General features: G+C 42.8%; 1 protein-coding gene across 2 annotated transcripts in view; it reads left to right on the top strand.

Annotated features, from left to right (window-relative positions):
• MYO10 (myosin X) overlaps positions 1 to 25,965 on the top strand; it is a 95,383-nt gene extending 69,418 nt beyond the window's left edge. For both annotated transcript variants that reach the window (XM_081279629.1, XM_081279630.1), the window contains 15 exons: positions 140 to 383; positions 4,907 to 5,002; positions 7,810 to 7,903; positions 8,669 to 8,724; positions 10,720 to 10,862; positions 11,467 to 11,661; positions 12,619 to 12,776; positions 15,223 to 15,346; positions 16,136 to 16,433; positions 17,490 to 17,697; positions 19,039 to 19,175; positions 20,024 to 20,144; positions 20,564 to 21,016; positions 22,933 to 23,124; positions 24,504 to 25,965. In XM_081279629.1, coding sequence (XP_081135755.1) covers positions 140 to 383; positions 4,907 to 5,002; positions 7,810 to 7,903; positions 8,669 to 8,724; positions 10,720 to 10,862; positions 11,467 to 11,661; positions 12,619 to 12,776; positions 15,223 to 15,346; positions 16,136 to 16,433; positions 17,490 to 17,697; positions 19,039 to 19,175; positions 20,024 to 20,144; positions 20,564 to 21,016; positions 22,933 to 23,124; positions 24,504 to 24,605 — 2,621 coding nt within the window. In that variant the 3' untranslated portion in view covers positions 24,606 to 25,965. The remainder of the gene's footprint in view (positions 1 to 139; positions 384 to 4,906; positions 5,003 to 7,809; positions 7,904 to 8,668; positions 8,725 to 10,719; positions 10,863 to 11,466; positions 11,662 to 12,618; positions 12,777 to 15,222; positions 15,347 to 16,135; positions 16,434 to 17,489; positions 17,698 to 19,038; positions 19,176 to 20,023; positions 20,145 to 20,563; positions 21,017 to 22,932; positions 23,125 to 24,503) is intronic.
• The last annotated feature ends 405 nt before the right edge of the window (positions 25,966 to 26,370 follow it).

The raw sequence follows: 26,370 nt of genomic DNA, 5'->3' as shown, positions 1-26,370 counted from the left end.
TCCTTGAAGGGTTTCTGAGTGCAGCTCAGCCAGGCAAGGTCAAAGACTGTCTGTGCCTTGAGACCTGTTACAGAAATTGTCGTCCCATGTGATTGACTTCTTAAACCTTTTCCTTTAAAACTTCCTCTTGGGGGAACAGGTGGCTTAATGAACTCCTGGAAGCGCCGCTGGTGTGTCCTCAAGGACGAAACCTTCCTGTGGTTCCGCTCTAAGCAGGAGGCCCTCAAGCAAGGATGGCTGCACAAAAAAGGTGGCGGCTCCTCCACCCTGTCCAGGAGAAACTGGAAGAAGCGCTGGTTTGTCCTCCGCCAATCCAAGCTCATGTACTTTGAAAATGACAGCGAGGAGAAGCTCAAGGGCACCTTGGAAGTCAGGACAGCCAAGTAAGTAGATGAGTCTTGGTGTGGCCCTTGGGCGGTGCTGTGCACCGCTGTGCACTGCTTGCTAATTTGCACCAAAGGATAGAGTGCTCCCTTGTGCATCTTTCTTGCAGTAAGAGGCTCTACTAGGTATTTGTTGAGTCTGATAATTCTGTTCAGTGCATAGTATTAGTAGGAAGTAAGACTTTGTGTTTAAATTGCCTTTTGTGGTTATGCTCAGACATAGGTCTCATTGGGAAGGTGGCCCCTTGAATATATAGTTAACTGGAATTATGTTCGCATGCAGGAAAAATAGTGTGAATCTGCAGCAGTTGGTTGAGAGTCCTTTCATGGGTTACCCTGGCACCTTGAATTCTTCCTCGTTCTGGCTATTAGTCAGCAGTTTAATTAGCTAAGTTGGGAGCAGACTGCCAGTGTTGTGAAATGGGTCATCTATCTTCTACCTGTGTCCTCAATGCTAGCCCTCCCCATTCCCAGCAATAAGAGGAGCAAGACTGGCCTTTGAGTCCCATGGAACCACTCTCTCTGCCACCCTTTAGAGAACCAAGGCTTTGGATTATCAAGGGCCTATTATTTTTGTTAAAAACTAAATAATGTTATTAGAAAATACCGTTGATGCTAAGGGTACCTTATCTTCTTGGGTACTCAGGTACTAAGCAAACTTGTTTAAGAGTGATCTGTGACCATACTACACTCAAAACTGAGCAACTATAAATATTTAAGAAAGTGGTAAAGTAAACTTGGAGAGGTCAAATTAGCCCCGAAGTCATACAACTTAAAAATGAAATGTTGTTTCTCATCAGCCAGCATCAGCAACTTCAGAAAATTACTCATGGGCAATGGAAAGTTGAATGAGGAGAGGAAGGTCTTTTATGTATTGGCTTTAGAACAAATCATGAGTGCACAGAGCGGCACATTGGACTTTTCCAGGCTGCTTCTTTGGGCTTACTAGGAACCAGTCTAAGTGTTTTGGAAATTCAAGTGCGAGTCCTACAGCAAGTGTCCACAGCATGACACAGCCCAGCCAGCCTCACTGCCCACTCTCAGCCCACATACTGTGATGTTCCTCTTCATAGTCTCATAGTTGGGGCCACACCCCCAGCCCTTTGTAGATGTATAGGCTTAGGCATAAGGATTGCAGGTTCAAGGCCAGCCTGGGCAACTTGCTGAGAACCCATCTCCAGATAAAAAATACAGAGGGCTGGGGGTGTAGCTCAGTGGTATAGCACGACTGGGCTCAATCCCTGGTACTTAAAAAATAAAATAAAATAAAACTTCCAATATCAAACTCCAGTTGTTCCAATTTCCCACAGTTGTCTCATAAATGGAAGTGGTTTAGGTTGGTTTTATAGTTTCTTTCTTAAAATCAGAATCCAAAGGAGGTCTAGACTTTGTCATAGGTGTTGACATTAGGTTTCTTGCTTGATAGACACCCCACTCCCCACATGCTGTCTTCCACTGGTTAGCTGCAGCTGGACAACTTCATTGGCCCACTGATTTCCAGGCCTCACTGGCCCCAGGCCAGTGCCTTCTTGAACACCTTCTTCATTCTCATTTTTCTTCTGTGGATTGGCTGTTAGACTTCCAGTTCAGGTCTTCTGCACACCAGTGCTCCATAAATGGCAGGTCTCTTTCCAATTGTTATTTAGGATCATGAAATTCTTCAGGGGCAACAAACATGACCTGGCATATCCAGGGGTATGGCCGTAGACTGTTGGGGTCACAGAATGATGCTAGTCATCCCTCAGAGTCTGTAGGGTGTTGGTTACAGAACACCCTGCCCCTCAGGGGCATCAAATTCAAGTTCCTTGTAGAAAAGGGCACAGTATGCATGTAAACTACACATCCTCTATAAATAATAACTAAAATGTCAATGCCATGTAAATAGTTATACTGTATTGTTTAGGTATAATGTTAAGAAGCAGCAAGTACGTGTTCAGTACAGGTACAGGCTTTTTTCTGAATATTTTCAACCTGCTGTTGAGCAGACCACGGACACACAGGGCCAACTGTACTCATTTATTACCTAGAAGATTTCTATTAAGAGAAACTTCTAATCTGGTAGTTATGATCCTAAGGTACTGTTTGTTTAGGAAAGGCAACATAAATGCTTGACCCCACCCCTCACCCCAGTTTCCAGGAAAATGAGTGGGTTCCCCTGCATGCTCTACTGATGGCAACTTTTGGGTATTTCATTTATTTTTCCAAGTATCAGTTGAGCTCTTGCGTTTTAATGTATTTAGTGGGTTTTCAGTCATTGCAGCTTTTCACAGGGATGCCTCTCCATTTTCCCTTGTCTTTCCCATGTCACCCTGGTAATTTTTAATACCTTCCTTGCTTTCTGATAGAAGATGTTCCCTACTCTTAAAATTCAGGCTGTGTAAAAAAAGATCTCCTGAGTGTTTGCTTTGTTACTTTGAACTTGAGGCTTTGGGCAGAGTCCTGAATTAGAGCCTAGCTTCATGATTGGAGCCCTGCCAACACGGGGGAAGCTTTTGAGTCCTTGGGCCTGCCTGTGTTATGAGTGCTTCCCAGGATTCTGATGGACCACTGTGGTTCAGAACCTTGGCCTCACAGCTAGATCACCAGGTCTTACCCCTACTTTCTACACGAGGTACCCAAGTTCCTGAGAGAAAAGTGGGTCATCCAAGAACAGTAGGTAGGTCAGTTTTTCCTGGGAATCATCTCCCTGCCGAGGAGGCTCCATTGCTAGACCCACTGGGTCATGCTTCTCCTTCCACCCAGAGGAAGCCTTACGGACCCGTCTGCAAATTCTGATCTTTATTTTTTAAAAGAATATACTTATCTTGTTTCAGTGATTATAGCAATATGCTTGTTAGAACGGTCTTTCTACCAGTTAGACTGTTTAAGTTTTTACTGTGAGCAGCTCTACTACTTTAGGTGTCAAAGCAAGCTGCCTTTATCCCCAAGACTGTTCTCCATCAAATATACTGCCATCTCTGATCTGGTGCCAACATCTGCTTGTGTTTTTCCCTGATTTTGTTAATTCACCCTCCAGCATCTCAGGAGTTGTTTAGGGATAAGATCAAGATGATGGTGAGATCCAAAAAATACCAAAGGCCTCTCTTCACCCAGTGGCCCCTGGTGGAAATAGTGTGTCCCTGTTGGGTGGACCGCATCAAGACAGCAGCCTAGGCCTTTAACTGGGATGGAAAGCTGTTATCTTAGTGTGTTTGGGCTGTTGTAGCAGAATACTTCAGACTGGGTAATTTGTAATGAACAAAAATTTATTTGTCTCATAACTGAGAAGTCCAAGATCGAGGGGGAGAAAAGGCAAAGATGTTTAATTTGCAGCCTCAAGCCTTTTAATGATCAGCATGAATCCATTCATGAGGAGGGGGAGCCCTCCTAAGAGGTTCTCCTCAGCTCTGTTGCATTGGGCATTAAGTTTCTAACACCTGAGCTTTGGGGGACACATCAAATCATAGCTGCCATTATAAAGTAGGGAAAGAGATCAGATAGGAGCCACAGGAAAGCCTCTCTAGAACCTGAATGGGAAAAGGCATTGTGTAGGCCAGGTAAAAGAGACCCCTCTCCGGAGAAGCCAAGGGATACCACACACACAACACCATACCCTGCTCCTGGGGTCAGAGAGGAGCCTGGCTCCCCCTGGAGGTCACAAGAATCTTCATCATTTCTAAGAGAAAAATCAAAAAAGGCTGATATGGGTACAGTGGTCCCACCAGATCCTGGTTTCACGTTCCACAATTTTACCTGTGGTCGACTGCATTCTGAAAATATTAAAAAGAAAATTTCATATTTTGAGGGAGAGACTGTTTATGTAACTTTTAATATAGTATGTTGTTAGAAGTGTGCTTATTGTTGATTACTATTGTCAATCTCTTACTATTCCTAATTTACAAACTAAGCTTCATCATAAGTATGTGTGTATGGATTGGGCATTTCTAACCCCCAAATCCAAAATCCTCCAGACTTTGTGAGTGCTGACATGATGCCACAAGTGGAAAATTCCACACCCAACCTCATGTGATGGGTCACAGTCAAAATATAGACAAAACATATACTAAAAATACTTTATAAACTACCTCCAGGGAGCTCGGGGTCTAGCACAGAAGTAGGTTATATACTTAGCATGTGAGAGGCCCTGGGTTCAATCCCCAGTACCCAAAAATAAAACAACTCTGGTTATGTGTGGAAGGTGTAAAAGAAACACAAGTGAACTTCATGTTTAGACTTACGTCTCATCCCTGAGACATCTATCTCATTATATACATGCAGATATTCCTAAGTCTGAAACACTTATTATTTCAAGCATTTTGGATAAAGACTCTTCAACCTAGGAAAAATAGTCATCATAATAATTTGGATTCAGTAGTCTGGTTTCCGGTATCCATGAAAATCTGGTATTCCTATGATAAGTGGGTACTATTGCATATAGTTTTTTTAGTAACAGTTTCAACTTAGTCATAAAAATTCCTTTTCTTGGTTTTTTATTAGAAATTCTGTGTTCTTGATTTTTATTCATTGCTTTTGTTTCTTTGCAGAGAGATCATAGATAACACCAGCAAAGAAAACGGGATTGATATCATTATGGCCGATAGGACCTTCCACCTGATCGCGGAATCCCCAGAAGATGCCAGGTGGGGTCTGCATTGTCAGCTTTCTCTTAACCACGTCCTTCCTCACAGGCATATGCAGCACACAGGGCGCTGTTCACCTGATTCGAGAAGTTTAACTGATGTTCTGGTTGTCTTTCTGTTTGTTCTGTCCTGCAGTCTTTAAACACAGCACAGATTGGGAACTTTGTCCTCATGTGCCCTGCACAACCCTCCTGTTTATCTTAGTTCAGGCTCTTATGGTCACTGGTAGTGAGTGTAAACAAAGCTGAAAGCCCACTCTCTAGATGTTTCCAACTTTGAAAGCGAACAGCTTGTATGTGCACAAGGATCTAGGGAACAGAAGCATAATTTAAGCAGGGGCTGTTTAAATAAATGATAGTGCTTTGGAAATTGGAGGCTTTTAAAAATCTCTGTGCTAAAGTGTTTGAGAGACAAGATACTAAGTTAGTAGAAATGACTCTATAGGAGGCAGTATTTTAAGTATTTCATGTATATTAACTCACCAACAGTCCAGCGGGGTAAGTATTATCATTACCACTATTTGTATTTTGCAGAGAAAGAGTTGAAGGTATGGGAAAAGGATAGTCTAATTAGATGTAATGCAACTTTTTTTTTTCCTTATTTTTGGTGGGGGGGGTGGTGCTGGGGGTTGAACTCAAGGCACTCAACCACTGAGCCACATCCATAGCCCTATTTTGTATTTTTAGTTAGAAACAGGATCTTACTGAGTTGCTTAGCTCTTCGCCATTGCTAAGGCTGGCTTTGAACTTGTGATCCTCCTGACTTAGCCTCCCAAGCCGCTGGGATTACCATGCCCGGCTTATAATGCAAGTTCTGTTCTATTGATGGAGGCATTAGAATTCCTACATTTCTTTCTTAAGGAGTTTGAATTTTGATTGAGATAAGAAAGGATTTCCCTATTGGCTGGGGCAAGTTGCCTGTTTCTGAACCTCTGGTTTCCATGTTGGAATGCTCAGGACGTGGAGCACAGAGTTCAGGAGAAATGGTTTTTGCTTTTCAGTGAGACATCGCAAGGTCACATAGTAAGTGTGACTCAGTGGAGTCTCTGTCCCCTCCATTCTGCTACTTTGTAGAGTTATGTTGGAGGTGACTGTCATCAATTCTGGGCAGCTCTAGGTTCCAATTTATGAAGGTAACATCCAATGGCCTATGTATTATTCTTCAGATCTTATCCCAGAAGTCACTAGAACCCTCTGAGTTCTCAGGGCTTCTCACTACCCTTTGCCCTTTGAATGTTTTTAAGTCGATATAACCTCTCGATAGCAACATTAAGGGTAAAGACACCAGAAAGTAATTCTTCCCATGGGAACAAACTGAAACCCTGGTTTGACTCATAAATTATAACACAAACTGGAAAAACAAGCAAACCTGAAATTACAGCACCATCATTCCGTCTGGGACTCCTAGAGACCTCATGTGGTTTTTTGCGGTCCAGGGAGTGCCCACAGCTTTTTAGCTGAATTATAGACCCAGCGTTTGGCAGCTGTCCTGTCTGTTTTATGCTGTAATGAACCTGCTAAATTTAGCATCTGGGATATTTTAGCCAAGGACTTTTTCCCCTGACCAGTGGAACACATTTTTAAAAATTCTTTTTTGGACTTGATTCAGTGAAGAAATTTTATAAGTTTAAGAGCATCTGTACAGATTGCACGTTTTTCCTCTTAGTGTACGTGTGTGCATGTGGCACACATCTTGAGTTTATATATTTTACAATTTTGATTTAGGGAATTTTTGAGCTCAGCAGTGACTGGAGGGTTGCCTTCTGCTTCACTAGCATTTGACGGGGCAAGTCCATCTTAAGATGCTTTTCTTGGTCTCCCTAAGCTGTTGTTCAGATTGAATGTTCTTAAGATCTTATTCGAGTTTTCTCCTCCAGGAATCACAGGAGATAGATTTGAATTCTTTGCTATACGGCCTAATCTTTATTTGTGGGTGTTATTTTTTCACTTAAATATCCCATTGCATACCAGGTACTTACCCTTCTGTATTATTTAGTAGGGGCACACGTATAATATGTTTGCAAACCCTTAGTAGGAAGATGATGACATAGCTTCTCTCTTACTTGTACCTTTTCACATGCTGTATTTGCTTAATGCTAAATGAATAGATAGCCATTAGTGATCTTTTTCCTCGTGCATGTCCTGATTTTTCTGAAGTTCACAAATATCTTTCCTTACTTTCTGTTTATGGTGAGGCTTGAAGTAAGAAATCTCATTTGAAATGAAGATGGGCGAGTTATCTGGTGGAAATAACTTTCTGCTTTCTACTTTAAGCTATTTTTTTCTTCTTTCCCACTCTCCAGCGGTTTTATTCACTTAAGTAGAAATACTGGAGTATTTAAGGAGTAGAGAACAAATACCCAGTGCTGTGCTTAAATGGGCTTAGTTATAGTATTGACCTTCTTAACCTTGTAATTTATTTTCAAGACAGGGAAGGAGCCTGAATGACCTCTAGGGTATGCGTAAGATTCAGTAAATGTCCTTGGTGTAAGTCTTTTAGGTAGAAGTATGTATTTCATTATTTACTGACAGTTTCTCAAGGAACACACCATCATCAGATGTCTGTGGGGACTTTGAGGAGGGGTCTTCAATAGACATCAGAACACATGATACTTAAAGGTGCTTTGGCTGCTTTTTTGAACTTTCCCCTTGGTAGAGTGAATCCCACATTTGCCTAAGGGGAAGAGGGCAAATTTGAATCAAAGGTGCTTGGAGGAGATGATATTTCCACAGAGAACATGGAAAAGGGTGCCATTGCTTTGCTGGTCCAACCCTTGGCTGCCCCTGACAGATGCCCTCTCTCCACAGCCAGTGGTTCAGCGTGCTGAGTCAGGTCCACTCGTCCACGGACCAGGAGATCCGGGAGATGCACGACGAGCAGGCAAACCCACAGAATGCCGTGGTGTGTGAGCACTGGGGGTGGAGGTGGGGTGTTCCGTGGGGGCGAGAGGGAAAGGCAATCAGGATGCAAAAAGGACAGGACCAGGAATTTCTAGATAATCTTTTAAAATAAAAGTATAATAACTAAAGGGAAAAACAAAACCATTTAGGTTAAAAATTATGCATAGAAATAAAACAGAAAGTTACAGATGGTTAGAAATGTGATGTATTTTAATTCTCCTACCTCAGACCTTTAAAGGAACAAAAAAAAAATTACGATTTTTATGACATCTTGGAAGCATATGAGACTTTTTCTTCAAAGGACTAGGCGAATTCCAAAATTGTTTTCTGTCTCGATCCCAGATACAAAGTTATAAAATACTAATTTATAAAAAAAAAAAATTATTTCCTCAGAAGAAGAACTTGAAATCAAATAAAATATCTTAGCAGAGTTAAGTGTAAAATGTAGTAAAATATAGTAAAAAATCAGAACACATATATTGCTGAAAGAAATTCATGAACGTTCTTCACTGAAGATATTTTGAGAATGTGAGGCAATGGTTAATTCACAACACTTTTAAGGAAAGGCCTGTAGAATCTGCCTGTCTCGGCTGACCATACTCACTAAGCCAAAGGGACCTCTCCTCAATAACTGTTATTTTGCAGTTAATTAAAAAAGAAGGTATCACTTTGGTTTGCTGATTGAGGGAGTCGTCTAGGGATGTTGCTATTCCATGTGCCCCACCTTGGCGTTCTCTCACTTTGGCTACTCCTTGCTCCTTCCCAGGGCACCTTGGATGTGGGGCTAATTGATTCTGTGTGCGCCTCCGACAGCCCCGACAGGTAAGTTCAGATGACCAAGCACTTGCAAGTGCCCACAGATCCTGTGCCTGGTCACTACCCCCTTCACTGCACCATGGCACCACAGGGCTTGGCATTTCCCATAATCCATTTCCCATAATCCAAAGTTTTCCTTTTTGGTATCCAGTTTTACATCACCTCCTGGCTGTCTTTGGAGTGCAGATGGAAGCAGTGGAGACCTAATTTAGACAGTCACTTTAAAACAGCAGCAGCATAAGGGGAATATTCTTTATTTGGTTGGAAGGACAAACTTTGGATTCATATGGAAAAAAAAATCACTGATTGAGAAAATGCTGTTTCCTCATAAGGAGGGTATACTTCTCTATATTTTACTAAATTTGAAAAGGATTTTTATGTCAATGTAAATATAGAACTTTAATAAATAAAACCACAAACATTTCCTTTTTTGACATTTCTGCTTTCTCTGTGCCCTTAAAGTAACATGTTTGGGGTATCTGATTTGATACAAGGTGCCTTAGCACTGATCAACAACCCCATCTTTTTCCCGTTTTTAATTTTGAGGCTGGGCTTCGCTGAGTTGCTGAGGCTGGCCTCAAACTTGTGATTCTCCTGCCTAGGCCTCCCAGGTCACTGGGATTGTACATGTGTGCCACCACACTCAGCTGTAGGTTTTGCTTTTTTAAGGCAAATCATCTTTATAGTCTTTGTACCTAGTGAGTTTTGTTTATTGTTTATTGTTTTGCTGCTTGTAAATTCTGTTCTTGGTCTTCAGTAAAAGTGGCTCTAGGGCCAGAGTCAGAATCAAAACTGACTAATGCTTTTAGTAAGATAGCCAGAATGTGAATATGAGTGTATTAAAATTGACAACAGATATAGTGTCTACTAGGCAGGATTTGAGCTTGGTGGGGGTGGGAAGTCCTCCATCATCCGACCACCAACACAGCTCTTCTAACTATGGACCCTTTGTTTTCAGGAGTGAACCTGCACCTTCTTAAAGATTCACTAGTAATCTGTAACAGGAGCGCATTGACAGTCATTGAGGCCAGGTTCTCACTGCAGTGCTTAAACCTCCCCGCTTACCTAATCTACGTCCTCTTCTCTCACATCCCCTTACTGGGCACATGATGGTCCATGCTGCGAACTTGACATCTTGCTCAGATTTTTCTCTCTTGAACTGCCCAAACTTTTCCCTTCTCGGGGGGAGAAAAAAAACTTTTTATGTTTATTTTTAAGGGGACCTTAAGTCCAACCTTTTTGTATAGAATTCCCTGACTATTACAGTTCAGTGAATCTTCTGTTTCTTGAACTTCAGTAGTATTTCACTGTGATAAGCACTTGAACACTTGAGAGAGTGAGGTCAAATTCATTAGTTTAAGCAATTAGGTATAGGAATTAAGTGTGAACATAGGCTCATGAGCAATTCAGAGCTTTGTCACAGAAAAAGAGCTGAGTATGACAAGTAAATTTCCATTATCACTTTATCCCCACTGACAGATGCACCCTTGTTGGATTGCTTTGGAAACATGGACCCAGCTGGCTTTTTGTACCAAGCATACCAAGTGCATAAGATGTTCCATTTACACGTATTTACTGATCCTCTTACCGGTGTCTAATGCTCATTCCTGACCCGCAGAAATACTATCCAAGGCAATATCCAGAGGCAAAAAGAAATTGACTTTGGAGAAACATCAAAAAAAAAAAAAAATTTCCCCCATAGTCACCTTATTTAGCCTTTCCGGAACTGAGTTTCATCTGGAAAGTTTTGCATGAAGAAATGTTTTCCCTCCTAGGACCTTTGGAATGAACGTGTTCCTCCAAGTTTAAAGGTTAATGATGCATAAAATAAATCCTGCAGAAATGAGCAAAGTTTGCCTTAATACAAAAAATACAAATAGCATAACAGTGTTTCTCCCTGTGACCCATAAGCCAGGAAAAAGGCATTTAGTTTTGGTACTCAGGGAGGTGATGCTGACAGTAGAGCTAACTGGCTGTGCTTCCCTCTCCCCTGTCACTCAGACCCAATTCATTTGTGATCATCACGGCCAACCGGGTGCTCCATTGCAATGCAGACACGCCAGAGGAGATGCACCACTGGATAACGCTGCTGCAGAGATCCAAGGGAGACACCAGAGTGGAGGGCCAGGAATTTATAGTGAGAGGTGATTGCCCTGCATACTTGCACTGTCTTTTTTCTAGACGTCTGTTTTCCTTTGTGTAGATACCTGCATCATTTCCACCCTGAGCAACTTTTCTGAGTCACTTTGACTCTTGGAAGTTTTTAAATGTGAATAAGCAAAGATCATGGCCATTTCCTAGCAGGTAGAAATGCAGCCCCTTTGTGTTATACAAATGATTGTGTGGTACTTGGGTTTCTCTTAAAAAAAATTTTTTTTTTTTAATTTTTATTTTTTAATGATTTTAATTTTTTTTTTTTTTTTTGGTACTAGGAATTGAATACAGGGGCACGTAACCACTGAGCAACATCTTCAGCCCTTTTTTATATTTTATTTAGAGACAGCGTCTTACTGAGTGGCTTAGTGCCCTGCTTTTGCTGAGGCTGGCTTTGAACTTGACATCCTCCTGCCTCCTAAGCCACTGAGATTACAAGCATGCACCACCACACCTGGCTCTTCAAAAAGTTTTGTTTTCACTTTTCAGTGTTAGGGATGGTACCTGGGGCCTGTGCATACTATAAAAGTGCTCTACTGCTGAACCACACCATGGCCTATAGTTTTTAATTCACATTTGAATCTTCCTCTCCAGGGTGGTTACACAAAGAAGTGAAGAACAGTCCTAAGACATCATCACTGAAGCTGAAGAAGCGGTGGTTTGTCCTGACCCACAACTCCCTGGATTACTACAAGAGCTCAGAGAAGAATGCCCTGAAGCTGGGCACCCTGGTCCTCAACAGCCTCTGCTCTGTTGTGCCACCGGACGAAAAGATATTCAAAGAGACAGGTAACCGGGCTGTGGACTGGAAACTGACTGTACTGGGACTCAGGAGGGCAGATCACAAGGCTTGGGCTTGCTCCAAGCAGAGGAGTGGGATTCCTAGGTACTGTGTATACTTTCATCCCCCTCCCCCAAAAGGAACTTTGCTCTTGAGTTATCTCTGAGGCTGGCTATAGTCAGCTGTTCGAGCATGTCATAGTTAAGCCATAGTAAACAGATTTGATTTACAGAGGTATAGAAAGACTGATAAGGACAAGAAAGTGTAGATGGACACAGAGCACACTGATCACATTTGTGTTTTTGTCCTTTTCATCATTGTGCCATAAGGGGCGTGCAACCTACAAAAGATGAATCCTGCCTTCCTAAAGCAGGAGGAGCAGCATATAAACATAGAGGGGTTTCTTTGTTTTGTTTTTCTTCTAATTTGGAGAATTACAAGGTGTTCTGGAAGATTACTTACTTTGATTTTTGTTTCCAGTTGTGATTTTGTGCTTTTTAAACATAGTCACACAGGTCTGGGTGGGTCAGGTGGTCTCTGTGCCATGCACACCACTTAGTTCCTTGTCCTCTGTAGAAGGGAGAGCTGGGTGGGTGACCAATGGGGATGGAAAGTCAAAATCCAAGGGAGGGTCTCAGTTCATTCTAGAGCCTAGAAACGAACACTGGTCTATACCTGCTGCTCTTTAAAAGGAAACGTTACAGTTTACGTCTGTAATTCTGAGTTTTATCTTTTCCTCTTTACTGAAATCTCTATATTTTTTAATGTGTCATTGATTACTGAGTGCCAGTCACATGTAGGATTTATCAAGTGTTATTGAATTAAAACATTAATTAATTTAAAGGGACCCAATCTGAGACAATATAGGTTTCTAATGGTACTGAATTTCTGGGGCTCTGGTGCAAGAATATCACCTTGGTCACAGAGTTGACACCAGTGTGTATGTGCTGCTGCTGTCCTTGCAGGCTACTGGAATGTCACTGTCTATGGGCGCAAGCACTGTTACCGGCTCTACACCAAGCTGCTCAATGAGGCCACTAGATGGTCCAGTGCCATTCAAAATGTGACAGACACCAAGGCCCCGATTGACACTCCAACCCAACAGCTGATCCAGGATATCAAGGTAAAACAGAGTAGCTGAGAGTCACTCCCACATGCTGCCCTCAGCCATAAAGACCATAGTGTAGGCCAGTGCAGCCAAAATTAGCGCTTAGTTAATGTGGAGTTAGGAATCTAAATGCAAGATTTTAAGTGAAAATATTACACTAAAAACATTTTGCTTTTAGGGAGGTGCCAGATGCTGCAGCTGACAAAAGCCTAGATGTTGGTCTCAGTAGGCACAAGGACTGAAGGGCATCCTGGCCACAGCCGTGTGCGTGATCTGGGTCCTGACCAGTCTCAGGTTCCACCTCAGCTCCAGTTGGGACCTTCTAGGAGTAAGACCACAACTCTACCCTGGCTGTGCAGTTTCTAGACCACAGGAGTAGGTTCATGAAGAGCCCAGAGTGGTTTAGAACTCAGGATCCCTGACAGGTGCCTCCTAGTGCCCAGAAGCTCCATGTCTCTGGATTAACATTGATTATGTCAAGTTGTAATTTCCTGTTTATATAAGTTTAGTGGCTCAGTAAATGTATGTCAGTTGAAGGAATCAATGATTCAGCCATGGGCAAGAGTGGAAATGGAGACATGGATGTTCTGGTTGCTCTGCTCACAGAGCTGACAGTCTCTGGCACAGAACCAAGTTGAAGGGATCCTGTTGACTGTTCCCCGTTCAGGCAGATTCCCAGGGCAAGGAGAAAAGCTGGTGCTGTGGCAGGAAAGACGGGAGAATGGTGGTGAGGTGGTGTTTTACTGATGTACATCAAAGACAATCAGTCATTGGGGTTCAGGTGGGAAATGCTGCCTTTGTGGAAGGGAAGAAGGGCTGATGTGTGGCTAACATTAGCCTCCTCGGTCCAAAGTGATGTTTGTAGGCATTTAGATCCAAATTCTAACAAATTTTTCTCTAACATTTCAAAGTATTCCATGGAACCCAGGATGCTAGATATAAATTACCTCATTTTGAGTTTTTAAAAAGATTATTTCTTGAAGGTTTCTTTTTAAAAAGCAGTGAAAGAAGAAATCACATATCAGCTATACTGTCTCTTCAAAGCTGTATCTTATCTATTTTTATATTCTCTAATTATGAATTCAGGCATTCAAAGAATAAATAGAATTTTCCAGATATGAAATAATGTTGCTTAAGAAATGAGACAGTTATCCTAATTAAGTCCACAGAAAATTTTAAAAGTAATTAAATTTTTTTCTTCTGGCCTTCAAACTGAGTGCTATTTGAAAAAGTTTCATAGTGGAAATGAAATTGCCACGAAAGAATGAGTCATCACCACTCCTCCAACTTTTCTGTTTCTTTAAAGCTCTAAAAGTAACTTAGCTTTTTCATATTCTAGATTAACATTTTAGGAGCATCAGTACGCAATCTAATTCTGTATGAGAAGGTCACTTAATTTTCAGGGCAGGCATAGAAAGGAAGAGTTTTCCCAGGAACACATGAACATATGTAGTTTTTAAGTATAGAGAGGATTCAAAAAAACAATTAAGAACTAGCAAAGAGGGCTGGGGTTGTAGCTTAGCAGTAGACCACTTACCTAGCACATATGAGGTGCTGGGTTCGATCCTCAGCACCACATAAAAATAAATAAATGAAATAAAGGTACTTTAAAAAAAAAAAAAAAGAACTAGCAAAGATCTGGGCACAGTGGTGCACACCTGTAGTCCCAGTTTGGGAGGCTGAGGCGGGAGGATTGCAAGTTCAAACAACTTAGCGAGAGACCCTGTTACAAAACAGAAAATAAAAAGGGCTGGGGATATGGCTCAGTGGTTAAGCACTCCTGGGTTCAAAAAAAAAAGAACTAGTATGTGGTAAGACCCTGGCTTTCATCCCCAGTACTGGGGCGGGGGCGGGGGAAATAACTAGCAAGGGATATTTTTAAAATGAATTATAAGGGCTGGGATTGTAGCTCAGTGGTGGAGTGTTTATCTCGCCACTGGGTTCAATCCTCAGCACCACATAAATAAATAAAATAAAAAGTTTTTAAAAAATGAATTGTTAGAGCTGGGGTTGTAGCTCAGTGGAAGAGCGCTTGGGTTCAATTCTCAGCACCATGTACAAATAAATAAAATAAAGGTCCTTCAACAACTAAAAAATATTTTTAAGAATGAATTATAAATAGAGATCACATGATTGATGGGCAAATCATCAGGAAGAGAAGTTTAAATTAATTTTCTTAAGTATATATAATCTCCAAGGGGACATTTTTAGCAAGGGGATAATATGTACACATAAAACAGAGTGAGCTATGCAAGGAGGTATTTTTGTGTTTTGTCCTTAAACCACATCATGGTTCTCTTTCTCTTTATAATGATCAGCTCTAGCTTCCCACCAGCATTGCCCCATTAAACTTGTTGTGGATGTTGGGGATTTTTTGTATGTATGGAAAATTACTGTTGATTCTCTTCACTTAGGTGTATATTTTTGCTTTCTTTCTCATAATGACTTCTTTATTTTCAAGGAGAACTGCTTGAACTCGGATGTAGTGGAGCAGATTTATAAGCGGAACCCCATCCTGCGATACACCCACCACCCCCTGCACTCCCCGCTCTTGCCCCTCCCCTATGGAGACATCAATCTCAACTGTAAGTCCAGAATCCCATCGGACCTCAGGGGCTGTGATTTTATTTTTCCCTAATAACTCTGAGCTCTAACAACTTAGCATTGGTTTAACTCAAACACTTAGTCATCATGAATGAGGATCTCAGAGTTTTAGAGGTACAAGGGCTATAGTAAGATTTAAAGGGACTCAAGATGCCAGCACTCTGCATGAACTCTCAATAAATTAAATCAACACCTTACAATGAAACAGACCTGTGTTAGATGATTTTGCTCAAATGTAGGCTGTGTACATGAATTTGGAGCACATTTTTAAGCAAGATAGTTTGTATTCAGGTGCATTAAATGCATTTTCAACTTAAGTTACATGGGCTTATCAGAATGTAACCTCATCATTATGTTGAGGTGCATCAATACCAGATAAGCAGATCCTAAACGATTTTGCATTCTAAGCACAGAACCTGTTGAGACATAGACTACTTTTTTTTTTTTAAAGTTGTCAATGGACTTTATTTTGTTTATATGTGATGCTGAAAATCGAACCCAATACCTCACACATGATAGGCAAGCACTCTACCACTGAACCACAACCCCAGTCCCATAGGCTACCTTTTAAGTAAGCATTTTATGTACTAAAAAGTATTATATAACAAAACAGTGTGCCTTACCTACCTGTGTTTTGCTGCTTTATTCAACTGATTCTAAAGTGTGGGGCACAGGGTGGGCACTGTATCAGGAAGTGGCTGTCTCCATTCATTCCTTCCTCTTGTCTGCGTCATACCCCTTTGAGACATCCGTTTTGTTGCTTTTCCTAGTGCTCAAAGACAAAGGCTACACAACCCTTCAGGATGAAGCCATCAAGATATTCAATTCCCTCCAACAACTGGAATCCATGTCCGACCCTATCCCAATAATCCAGGGCATCCTACAGACAGGGCATGATCTCCGGCCTCTGCGGGATGAGCTGTACTGCCAGCTCATCAAGCAGACCAACAAAGTGCCCCATCCTGGCAGCGTGGGCAACCTGTACAGCTGGCAGATCCTGACTTGCCTGAGCTGCACCTTCCTGCCCAGCCGAGGGATTCTCAAGTATCTCAAGTTCCATCTGAAAAGGTAAAGCCCAGGGGCTTCGAGGTGAGCAGGAACTGTTTCACGAGTTGGGAGAGGGGTGGTCCCAGTTCTGACAAAGAGCACCTTGTAGGCAGGCACCCCTTGGTCTGCTTCAGCAAGTCATAGGATGCAGGTGTCCTTTCTTCAGGTCATGCAAGGCCATGACAGAGACCAGGTCACTTTGATGTAGCGTCCTCATGTAGGATATTGGGTACATTTAATTACATAAACAGAAAAAACAGCTTGGATATTTATTTCAGGCCAATCAGGTAGAAAACAATCTGATTTAAGTTTTTTAAAAATATTTAAGAATTTTATTTTATATTTGCTGTTAATAAATTTTATTGTGTCTGAGATTTATAAATAGTTTAATTGGATACATTCAACAGTAAAATGAGGGGCTGGAATTGTAACTCAGCAGTAGAGCGCTTGCCTTGCATGCGTGAGGCACTGCATTCGATTTCCAGCACCACATGTAAATAAGCAAATAAAGGAACATCAACATCTAAAAAAAAATACAGAAATATGGTTATTATTTAGCAGATAAACCCATCTGTTACCTTATGTAGTTCAATCTACTGATTTTGGTTAACTGTGGGAAAACAACTTTCATAAGACATTAAGAAGCATGAGCCAGCCCTGGTGGCGCACGCCTATAATCCTAGCAACTCAGGAGGCTGAGGCAGAAGAATCACAAGTTCAAAGCCAGCTCCAGCAATTTAGCAGGACCATGTCTTGGGGATGTGGCTCAGTGGTTAAGTGCCCCTGAGTTCAATCCTTGGTACTAAAAAAAGGGTGGGGGCGGGGGGGGGCAGCAGCATAATACTTATTTGAAGTGTTAATGGCACTGGCAAGGTGCTTGGCAGTGAGAGTGCCCCCCCCCCCACACACACACACACCAGCTCTTTATTTTTTCTGTAATTAGGCTGAAATCTGCACAGGATGAACTGGGCACTCAAGAGGAAGTTACTGCCCCCTTCACTATCTTGGGCTCCAGGACCTTCCCACAGCCCAACCAGTCTCCATCTATAGTTAATAGTTCATATATTTGTCTCCTAGGGTACGGGAACAGTTTCCAGGAACCGAAATGGAAAAATACGCCCTCTTCATCTACGAATCACTTAAGAAAACCAAATGCCGAGAGTTTGTGCCTTCCCGGGATGAAATCGAAGCTCTGATCCACAGGCAGGAAATGACGTCCACAGTGTACTGCCATGGTGGCGGCTCCTGCAAGATCACCATCACCTCCCACACCACAGCTGGGGAGGTGAGGCGGAGGACATGCCCTCATCCCACTTAATGCACAACTGCCCACACGCCCAAGTCAGTGAGGTCTTGCATAATTAGATTGGCTGTCTCGTACAGTACCCAGCTGCTCGGTAAACAGGGAAGCAAGCGCAACCTGCAACCAATTGCATGTACCTAGAGGTTCACATAGTTCCCAAAGATGAGTGAAAACAAAAAGTTGCACTCATGCCTGCTAATCTGAGAAGCAGCTGGGAATCTAGTAGAGGCAGCAGAGTTGATTCAGGTACATTGCTGTGTTCCTGAAGGATGTAGGGTGTTATTTCTGCAACAGATTGTTTCTTTTCTTTTAAATATTTTTTTAGTTGTAGATTGACACTTTATCTTTATCTTGGTTTGTTGTTTTTTTGTTTTTTTTTTTCTGGTGCTGAGCATTGAACCCAGTGCAAGGCAAGCGCTCAACCACTGAGCCACAAACCCAGCCCCAGGGTGTTTCTTTTTGCCACGTCACTTTTTTTTTTCCTTGGAGTACTGGGGGTTGAACCCAAGGCATGCTGGGCCTATTGTTGAACTACATCCACAGCCCGCCCCCCTTTTCTTAATTTAATTTTAAGATCTCACTAAATTGCCCAGAATTACCTTGAACTTAAGGTCCTCCTGAGAAGCTGGGATTACAGCTGTGCACCCAACTCATTTTCTTCATTAAATTTAATCTTAGCATTATGAAACCCACTGGCTAAAAGAATTAGTACAGTAAAACCTCAGAAGGCTTCTTGTGTGGAAGAAGTATCATTTGAAATCACTTGTTTTTTGGAGTTTATGAATTTATTAGCTAAAAGACAGTACTTCAGTGTTTTATTACTTTCCCTATTAGTATGGGTTTGCAAGAAATGTGTCCATTGATTGGTAAAGTACCCTAAGTTCTTCCTTGGCAAGAGTGAGATAAAGCTAATTTTTAAGAGAAGGGAAAGCCAGGTGCCATGGCACATGCCTGTAATCCCAGCAACTAGGGAGGCTGAGGCAGGAGGATCACAGGTTTAAGACCAGCCTCAGCAACTCAGCAAGGACCTAAGCAAAGCAACTTAGCGAGACCCTGTCTCAAAATTTTAAAAAGGGCGGGGATGTGGCTTAATGGTAAAAGCGTCTGTCGATTCAGTCCACAGCACCAAAACCAAAAATAGGAGAACAAGGGGAAAATGTCACCTTTGAGATTCTGGGTGATCATACACATGACAGTTTCAGGAGGCTACTTGGACCCTCACTTGTGCCAGCAGCTCCCTCTGGGTCCATATGAAGGCATATTCTAGAATTATGTGTTGGGACCACAGCCTCCAGAGCTGAGGAATTCCCATGTGTCTTCCAGGTGGTAGAGAAACTGATCCGGGGCCTTGCCATGGAGGACAGCAGGAACATGTTCGCCTTGTTTGAGTACAATGGACACCTGGACAAAGCCATCGAAAGCCGAACCATTGTAGCTGATGTTCTAGCAAAGTTTGAAAAGTAAATTCTTCATAAAGTACTGAAAGAGCAAGTAAAAAATGTCAGAGCAGGGTCTGAGGGTTTGAACTTCCATTCCATGTTTGGTTCACTGTATGTTCGAGTTAGATGGTTTTACCTGGGTTGAGCATATTTATCTTTTCATGTCTGCCAGCTGTGTTTCTTGATTACTAGATGAAGCCACAGTCTCAAAGATGATTTAACTTGAAACTGGTTCTTCATCCCATTCTCTTTCTCAGTCACTTGTTGTATTCATTGTCTTCGAATTTCTTGATTCTTAGGTTTTCACTTGTCATAAGCTTTGAATCAGGCCATCAGCCAACTTAGAAGCTCTTCAAACCACTTTTGATGTTTCCATTATGAAATGCACCTGCAGTTTCACACTGGGAGTTTCACACTTTCATTTTTGATTTCGTGCCCCCTAGGTGGTGGCACGAAAGTTACTCCTCAGCATAAATGCAGTCTCCATACAAGAATATTAAGTATTTATGAATGTTATGATTTATTTCAGGATTGGTAAAGGAAATGAAGAAATGACCTTTCTTTCTTTCCATTCTGTGGATTCAATATAAGGCCTAACCAGTACTAATCAATCTGGGTTCCTCAAAAAAGTACTAGTTGGCACAGTTTTAACTGAAGGCTTCATGTTTGTTTCTGTAGAGTGAGACTTCCGGTTAGGTAAAACTGCCAGGGAACTGTGATTAGCCCCCTCTTTTTCTCCCCCGGCCCATCCCCATTCCCAAGTCCAGCCTCACTGTCATCTGAGCATGGCCATGTAAGTCAGCTCCCTGCAGGCCACCCAAGGGCCATCTCTCATTTTGCTTTCTGAGCCTTGTGACTTCTCTCTCTAGGCTGGCCGCCACATCAGAATCAGGGGACTTGCCTTGGAAATTCTACTTCAAACTTTACTGCTTCCTGGACACGGACAACGTGCCAAAAGACAGTGTGGAATTTGCATTTATGTTTGAACAGGTAAAGAGAATTCTTAAAAATAGATCCTTGCTGGCCCACAGCAGAGAATCCCATGATGGCACCTTATAAATCCACCTCTGGTCCTTGGAAATGGTGCGTGGTGCTAGATTCCCAGCAGGGACAAGGCCAGTGTCTCTAGCGTTCATTTGTAGAATGGAACTTCTACAAAGTTTATGTCGGCTTCCCTGCCAGAAACTCTTCTCATTTGAGGAACACAGATCATGAGGAGTAGAAACTGTGGGACGAGTTCAGTGGTATCTGCACCAGGGAGTAATTTTGGGTTGAAATGGTAAGGGGCTCAGGGTATGATTTTCTTCAGGCAGTCAGGGAAGGTGACATTCAAGAGCAGTCATGAGGGGGGCACGGGCATCCTGTAACAGTGCCGCTGTGACCACAGGGCTGTTGCCTCCTCCTTTCAGGCCCACGAAGCAGTTATCCACGGCCACCATCCAGCTCCTGAAGAAAACCTCCAGGTTCTCGCTGCCTTGCGGCTCCAGTACCTGCAGGGGGATTACACTCTGCACGCCACAATCCCACCTCTCGAAGAGGTTTATTCCTTGCAGAGACTCAAAACCCGCATCAGCCAGTCCACCAAGAGCTTCACCCCCTGCGAGCGGCTGGAAAAGAGGAGGACAAGCTTCCTGGAGGGGACACTGAGGCGGAGCTTCCGGACGGGGTCTGTTGTTCGGCAGAAGGTTGAGGAGGAGCAGATGTTGGACATGTGGATTAAGGAGGAAGTCGGCTCTGCTCGAGCCAGCATCATTGACAAGTGGAAGAAATTTCAGGGGATGAATCAGGAGCAGGCCATGGCCAAGTACATGGCCTTAATCAAGGAGTGGCCTGGCTACGGGTCCACACTCTTCGACGTGGAGGTGAGAGCTGGCTGCTGTGCGGGTGGGCAGGCAGGGTGCACTCACGGCCAGGTTCATGTAGCGGGAAGACAAGTTGGAACACTGTGCTCTCTCACCCTCTTTTATGAAAGCCTCCCGAACTTTACCATTAACACCCCCTACCTCCCCAGAGCTTTTTTTCTTCCTTTGCAGTAAATGTTCCTATAATATTTTAGGAAGGAATACAAAATTAAGATGTTATCTGTTCTTTTTTATTTTAATTTTTTAGTTGTATATGGACACATACTTTTATTTCATTTACTTAATTTTATGTGGTGTTGAGGATCAATCCCAGTGCCTCACATGTGCGAGGCAAGTGCTCTGCCACTGAGCCACAACCCTAGCCCCCTCATCTGTTCTTAAATAATTTCTACTCTTTCCTATGGAAGCTATAGAACTGATTTTTTTAGATGCTGATAGAAACCTGCATTTAAGTTGTTTAAAATTTTTAGCCACCAGCTGAGGTTTAATGAATTTCTGATTCATTTCCCGTTTTTTTTTTTTTTCTTCTTTTAATTTTTTTAAAGTAGACCATTATTTCAAAGGAATTCTTACTGATGGTCAAAAGGAGGTTTTGACCATCAACTTTTCATTTCTCTGGTTGTACATGATGTAGAGTCGCACCACATTGTGCAGTCATACATGTACCTCGGGTAATGATGTTCATCTCATTCCACCATCTTTCCAACCCCCATACCCACTCCTATTCCCTGCCTCCCCTTGGCCCAATCAAAGTTCTTCATCCACCACCCCCCCACCTACCCAAAACACACACACCCATGGATCAGCATCCACTTATCAGAGAACATTCAGCCTTTTGTTTTTTGGGATTGGCTTACTTCGCTTAGCATGATATTCTCCAACTTCATCCATTTACCTGCAGATGCCATGATTTTACTCTCTTTTATTGCTGAGTAATATTCTGTTGTGTATATATACCACAGTTTCTTTATCCATTCATCTATTGAAGGGCATCTAGGTTGGTTCCACAGTTTAGCTATTATGAATTGGAGAGCACATGACTTTGAAAGCCTAAATATTTCCTCTCTGATCTGGCTTAGCTTCCAGTTTTCAAAAGTCACAGTAATTCAGTATGTTATCTGATGACTTTAAATTGAGGCTCTATAAAAATCTAAATGTTAATTTTAGTTTCTAAGATCCTTTAATTGCTTCTCATTGGATGCTGTTTTGGGTTTGATCCATTGGTTGGTTCAATTATGTTTGTTCCAAAGTATAAATCAGATGCTTTGTACCATGTTCCTTCTCTTTTCATCATCCTCAATTTATACGTCTCCTGTTTGCACTAGTTCAGCTCAGCCTACATTGCTGTTCTCTCCACTTAGGCTCCTTTTCTTCCACTGATGTATGTAAGAAATCTTAGTTAGACAGTGAACTGCCTATTTACACTAAAAGGCAAAAAGTTGGTGCTGCTCCTGTAAAGAAGAGCCAAAATTGCCTGGCACACAGGGACTTGGAGAATGTTCCTCTGTGGCCATTCCAGAAAGGATTGGAGAAAGAACTAGAGGCAGCAGCAGACCTAGCTCAGGCCACTTGGTGGCTGGAGATCTTGGTCAAGTCCCTGGCCAATGGCATTATCAGCCCTCTTCCATGTGGCTGATTCAGGTGGCTAAATAGTAGAATGCTTCCAAGAGGTGAAGAGTCCATACAGCACCTTAGACTGATGAGGTTCCCAGTTCATAAGATTGATCATCTAGTCAGAAGTCAATCAGGGTAGCCAGAGAGCTGCTGTTTCTCCTGTTCCTGCCCTCCAGCAACCTGCACAGTGAATGCAGTCAGAGTTCTGTGCTGAGCTCTTGTCTCACTCTGTCTGGTGGTTTCTAGACTGTGTTTCTCCTGCCTTGCCATTAAACCTTCATCCCAACTCTTTTGGCCACCAGTGCAAGGAAGGCGGCTTCCCTCAGGAGCTCTGGCTGGGCGTCAGCGCGGATGCCGTCTCTGTCTACAAGCGTGGGGAGGGAAGACCATTAGAAGTCTTCCAGTATGAACACATCCTCTCTTTCGGGGCACCCCTGGCAAACACGTACAAGATCGTGGTGGATGAGCGGGAACTGCTCTTCGAAACCAGTGAGGTAAGAGGCAGAACAGGCACGTGTTCACTGGTGACCTTGAGGAAAGAGCAAGGTGGCACCCCACTTCCTGACACCTTTGACCATTTGGATATTTCTCTCCTTGTTTTTATATGAAAGTGCAGTATGGTGGCCCCTCCCCCAAATTAAGCCCAAATTTCTTCTGCATACCTTTAAAATAGAGAGATTTGGTTTTATTTTATCAGGGAGGAAAGGAAGAGAAAGGGAAATGAAAAGATGTCCATGAAAAAGCATAATATTTAATGTGAAAATTAGACAGTTGTGACAAAGCATTGCAGCAGTGAGACTTGATTCTGGTTGTGGTCACAGTGCAGGAGGGAGCCGAAGGGCATGACCATCTGTGTAGCTAATTCTAGATCTCAAAGTCATGCACAAAATAGCCTCTAAGTATGTCAACTCCAAACTTTAACAAATATAGCAAGAATACTTGTCTACTGAGGCCTGCACAAAGGGAGTGGCTGGCGGCAAAGAGGTAGACGGAAATGCTGCCCGTGGTATGATAATGAGGAGGGTGCTCGAGGTGCTGAAGGCAGGGAGGCCAGGGGTGCCATGCAGCAGGCACCCTAGGCAGACAGAAATGCACAATGAGAGGAAAGGGCTGGGGATTCCCCAACCAGAGGGCCCCAAGTGCAAGGTTGCAGGATTTGGGTGAATCCAGTAGACAATAGAAAGTCACTGTGGGATCTTCATGCATGACACTTCCACAGTGATTTTGCTCACAGTGATCTAGAGTGGGATTGGAAGGGCAGAGGGATCAGGGAAATGGAAGCCTGTTAGGATGGGGTCACAGGACATAGCCAGCAGTGAGGAGGGATGGCCAAAGAGGGTAGCAGTGATGGTGGCACCATTGGAAGGAGCTAATGGGAGCTCCCAGTTTTATGAGGTGGCTGGTAGGGAACAAAGCAGGCCAGGTGTCGGGACAGCTTCCCAGAGCCCTCTGCTGGCCTCCAAGACCAAGGTGCTGTTTCTTCAGCTGCCTCCAAGGGGTAGACCAAAATTGGTTAATTCAAACTTCAGGACTGATTGTGAACTTCACAGTTCTCATTTGTTTTCAGTGAGGGAAGTAATTCCAGCCCTGATGATATGCAGACTAGTGTCTGCAAGCTCTCATAACTTACCTAAAGCAAAACTGTTGTTTTGCATGCATGAACCACCAGGTGGCGCACATTGTATTTGGAAAAGCCACATTCCCTGACTAGGAATAGGTAAAGGCAGCTCAACTGAAGACAGGAGCCCTGAATTAGTATGGAAAGCTGCTGCCTTATGCTTGGAGAATAAATAGAGGATGTCTGGTGTTCAGGCTGGGCCTTTTGACCTGGTGGAAACTGGTGACCAAGTGTGGGTTCTGTTCCCCTGGGCAGGTGGTAGACGTGGCCAAGCTCATGAAAGCCTACATCAGCATGATCGTGAAGAAGCGCTACAGCACCACGCGCTCCGTGAGCAGCCAGGGCAGCTCCAGGTGAAGACAGAAGAGCCCACACAGCCAATATCTGAACAGGCCACCCTCTGGCTTAGGCCAGCTCCAGGGTCCCAAGTCTGGCCAATGGCCAACCGGCCCAGGCTTTCTGGAAGCCCCTCGCTGGGGGGAGGATTCTCCAGGGGTCCTTTTTGCCCTGTCAGCTTCAATGATCATGTATTAAGCTGTCAACCTTAACAGTCTGCACAATTTCCAAAGCTTTACTACTCTTAGATGACACATGCCTTAAAAAAAGAAAAGGGGAGAAAAACCACGCTGCCACCAAAGCAGCCAGAAGTGCCTTAATTGGGATCCAACCCGTGGACCTTAACTGTGCTACTGAGGGGGGGTGCTCCCCGCGGGGAAACCTGCGGAGTGGAGGGGGTTGTCTGTCGTGATTATGCACTAACCTCCCAGCCTGATTTCCCTGCGGTGAGGGAAGGTGAGGGAGTGGGGAGGTGAGGGCGGAGGGGTGGTATATTTTAGTTGGAGCGCTGCTGGCAGCCTTCCTCGTGGACATGTATTAACTTTTTTGCTTTGTTTCATCTTCTGAGTGTCTGTGCTTGCCCGTGCATGCCTGTGTTCATAAACTCAACACTTTTAATCATTGTTTCATGAGCATTAAACACAAAGGGAAGAGGATGTGCAATGGTGTAAACAGTCTGTATATTTTAATAGTTCAGAGTTCTAGTCTTCAGTTGTTACTTTATTAAGGTGATTTTATTAACAAACCGGAATCCTGGATTTTCCTGTCTTTGCTGTATTTTGAAAAAACATGTTTTGACTCAGTTTTGTTTTACATGTAGCAAAGTCTGCACTCTGTGTCTGCTGTATTACAAACAGATCTGCAGCCCACAAGATAACTGTATTTATGAACCACTCTTAAAACTGCCAACTCCAGTACTGTCTTTAGAGCAATATGAAGTCATTTTATTTGGAGTCTTTGTATTTCTAAAAGAGTTAAGTTAAAAAACATTTTTCTTTGGAGGTTAGCCTGTACCGCTCTGGATAGATTACAGACATAATGGCATTGAATATGGAGAAGCTACCGCATTGCTGCAAGGGGTAACACAGGGGCGAACCTCTGAAGCACACCCATATTAAATGCTGAGGCTTTGGTAAAATGAGACCATTTTATCCCAAGTTTATGTTGGTGGTCAGAACCGGCCCCTCTAAATAAGTCAGCATTTTTGACCAGAAGAAAAATATTCTGGACTTGGACCTTTATTTTTATATGGAAAAGTTATAAAGACTTGGGACAATGAAGTCTACCCATTAAAAAAAAAAATTGCCTTATCCCTTATGAACAACCATGTGAAATTGTTTGTTGGCTCACAGAAGGTCTGACAATAAAGGATATTAGCTAACATGCTATGTGTTTCCTTCATCAGGGTGTCTCTAAATAACCGTGAGGGGCTCATTTTTGTTTTGATTTCTGGTTGTATTGCTTTTGGATCTGTGTTTCCTGTATATTCATTCCTCATATCTGCAGGAACTGGTTCTAGGAGCTACAGGAATGAAAATTTGCAGATGCTCAGCTCCTTTATATAAATTGACACAGTATTGCACATAATCCTCACACTTCCATTCGTATAAGGTAAATCATCTCTAGATTATAAAAAATAACATGCTATGTAGGTGTGCTGTATTGGGGGAATACTGACTAAAGTCTGTGTGCTTGATACAGTTTGATTTTTTTGTTTGTTTTGGTACCAGAGATTGAACTCAGGGGCACTTGATCACTGAGCCACATTTCTCAGCCCTATTTTGCA

This window comes from Spermophilus citellus (genome assembly GCF_964194105.1).
Source record: "Spermophilus citellus genome assembly, chromosome: 1".
NCBI lineage: Eukaryota > Metazoa > Chordata > Mammalia > Rodentia > Sciuridae > Spermophilus > Spermophilus citellus.
Note: the sequence above shows the minus strand (reverse complement) of the source record. Positions and strands in the feature narration are given on the sequence as shown.